The sequence below is a fragment of the Anopheles darlingi genome, chromosome 3, assembly GCF_943734745.1.
Source record: "Anopheles darlingi chromosome 3, idAnoDarlMG_H_01, whole genome shotgun sequence".
In the NCBI taxonomy this organism is placed as follows: domain Eukaryota; kingdom Metazoa; phylum Arthropoda; class Insecta; order Diptera; family Culicidae; genus Anopheles; species Anopheles darlingi.
Window position 1 is genome coordinate 12,593,967 of NC_064875.1, and position 2,500 is coordinate 12,596,466.

Consider the following 2,500-nt stretch of genomic DNA (forward strand, 5'->3'; position numbering starts at 1 on the left):
TGAATCTAGCCACCGCACAAGTCGAATGCAGCGAGGATCAAGCAGCGATGGTGAAGGTTCCGAACACATTCAGGTACTGGTCTAAGAAAACGCAGAACCCAGCAAGTAACACAGTATTGTAATCACAACCCTCTCTTCTAATACACAGTGTTGTTACCAAGCACCGAGGATATCTGCTGCAAACCTTGGGCGACAAGGAAGTGCACGATTGGTTGTATGCCATTAATCCCCTTCTGGCAGGTCAGATCAGGTATGTACTTTCTTGTTAAGTTTGCCAAATTTCCGATGCTAACCGAAATTATAATCTCTGAAAATTACAGATCGCGGCTTGCGAGGAAAAATATTTCCAGCGTCAGCAGCAGTGGTAGCGGTGCTGGTGAATCTACGGTGACGGGACCTTCCGCATTGACCATGGCTGCTTCGCAGGCCCAAACAAACAGCAGTAGTTCAGGCGGCAAATGAGATACGATAACGATGGAGTCCGTGCTGGTGTATTAAAGCTACCCTAGCATTGGCCACTCCTGCGATCACCGTATCGGAACCAGTCAGCAGCGCAGTAAACCAATATTCTATTTTAAAGGGCTGCAATCGTCACCACCAAAAATCAAACCAAACTACGTAGTGCTCGTTGTCTTTAAAATCTGCCTTCCGTTCTCAGTTTAAACATCTCATAACCTCTCTCGAATACGTTGCGACGTAGCTGTTGCAGGGCGACATTAAGGGACGCACGTGTCGATTGGCGGAAGAAGGTCTAAAGTTGAAGGTGCTTGAGGGTCTGTACTGAAGTGCAATATTAGTGCGGGATTTGCAACACACATCGTGATATTGAATATTAGTTTTCTTTACGTTCCTTTTTTTAAATGATTTTATTCAACTAAGCTTGAATTTAGTACATTCATTATAAGATAACGAGATTTGTACATAACTTCTGACATTTTATATCAAATTTAGTTAAGCTTTCTCCATTGTGTTCAGTTGCAGTTTTACTGATGGATTTTTTAAAAATATTTGTTAAGCTAGCTCCTGGATTTCCAAACAGGCTGGCCACAGGCAAAATATTTCTGTTCGGTGCGCGTACCCGTGTTTAGAGACTGTAGTAATCAGAAAGAATGGCTGATTGGCAGCCGAGCTGTCACCTATGTGTCCCGGTACCTAGATAGAGAGACCCCTGAAATAAGCATTCCATGGGTCTACCGTTTCTACATATTAGATCTATTTTATTGCGCTTTTTGCAATACTTTTGTGGCATTGTTGATAATTTCTTTCGTTTGCCAAGCTGCTAGTGATCGAAAACGGGCAGAGCAATCGAAATGAATGATGTAAACGGGTGGTGACGAGGGAATAGAGGCGGAAAGCACTGCGTCGCTAATGAAGGAACTCGTGCGTTTCTTCCTTAAAACAAGATATTAATCAATAGAATAATTAATGTTTAACCTTACAAAACCAAACCCAAGAGAAATGTCATGAATAAGGCTTCTTACAGAGGAGAGATAATGCATAGCAGAGGGTTGCTTCGAATAACAGATGCCGTCGCGTAGCTGGCGAAGCTGACGAGGAAGAGCAAGCTATGAGCCAATCGAGCAGATCCAACCTAGCGAATGTAATCTAGAAACAGCAAATAGCAAACTTTGCAATTTGAATCTCAGCGATTGATCGCGCATAAGATCGCCATCTCTCGTTTTCCAAACCAAAATATACCAAACCGATTAAGATGATCTATGACAATGTTTAACTATTTCGGCATAATTGACCACGATCGATTACACGTTACTCACATGGCAGAAACGAACAACCAATTTCATGGAACATCATTTGAATGGATAAAAACTGCAGCAATATAATACCTACCAAGGATCGGTAAATTCAGTTCAACAACCTCATTCATACCGGCACGTTTTAGCTCAAATTACGGAACAGGCAATTTGCAACGGAACGAAAAGTATTAGAATTGCGACAACCGGTCGCTCAGCAACCGGGACTCACTATGGCACCATGCATTCTTTTCGTATCGAATCCTGACAATGTGAACAGATGTTACAAACATACTTTTGGGAATTACGAGCGTGAGCCATCCGAATTCGCTTGTCTCAAGCCGTGAGTCGTTTATAGATATACAAGAATTCATTCTAGTTGTTTCATCTGGAACAAAATATTCTACGGTTTCTTGTTTGGAAGCTTAAAAATGAGTTCGTACACAGGGGCAGAATTGGGAAGCGTAGGGTGAGTTCTGTGACGTAGCGCGGGGCTAAGAAGACAGTAAAAGAAGATATAAACTAATCTGCTCTCACTTTCTCATTCATCTTACACATACGATCTTTCTTCACACACAATTTCATCGACTACATAAACCAGTGCTGTTACGGAATTGCCGGAATGATAAGAATGATGTCAGCAAGTGCAATGTGTAGAAATATGTAAATAGAAAATGAAAGCGCAATGGAACGGTTCGGTTGGCAATGGTATTGCAATGTTCGCTTAATGGCCTTAGCTCACCCTTGGC

The 2,500-nt window shown here is 42.1% G+C and overlaps 1 protein-coding gene across 5 annotated transcripts in view; it reads left to right on the forward strand.

Annotated features, from left to right (window-relative positions):
• The window catches only part of LOC125953880 (kinesin-like protein unc-104), a 37,256-nt gene that overhangs the window by 29,911 nt on the left and 4,845 nt on the right, over positions 1 to 2,500 (forward strand). For all 5 annotated transcript variants that reach the window (XM_049683696.1, XM_049683692.1, XM_049683694.1 and 2 more), the window contains 3 exons: positions 1 to 73; positions 149 to 250; positions 321 to 2,500. The exon at positions 1 to 73 is cut by the window's left edge and continues 786 nt beyond it; the exon at positions 321 to 2,500 is cut by the window's right edge. In XM_049683696.1, the coding sequence (XP_049539653.1) occupies positions 1 to 73; positions 149 to 250; positions 321 to 462 (317 nt within the window). In that variant the 3' untranslated portion in view covers positions 463 to 2,500. The remainder of the gene's footprint in view (positions 74 to 148; positions 251 to 320) is intronic.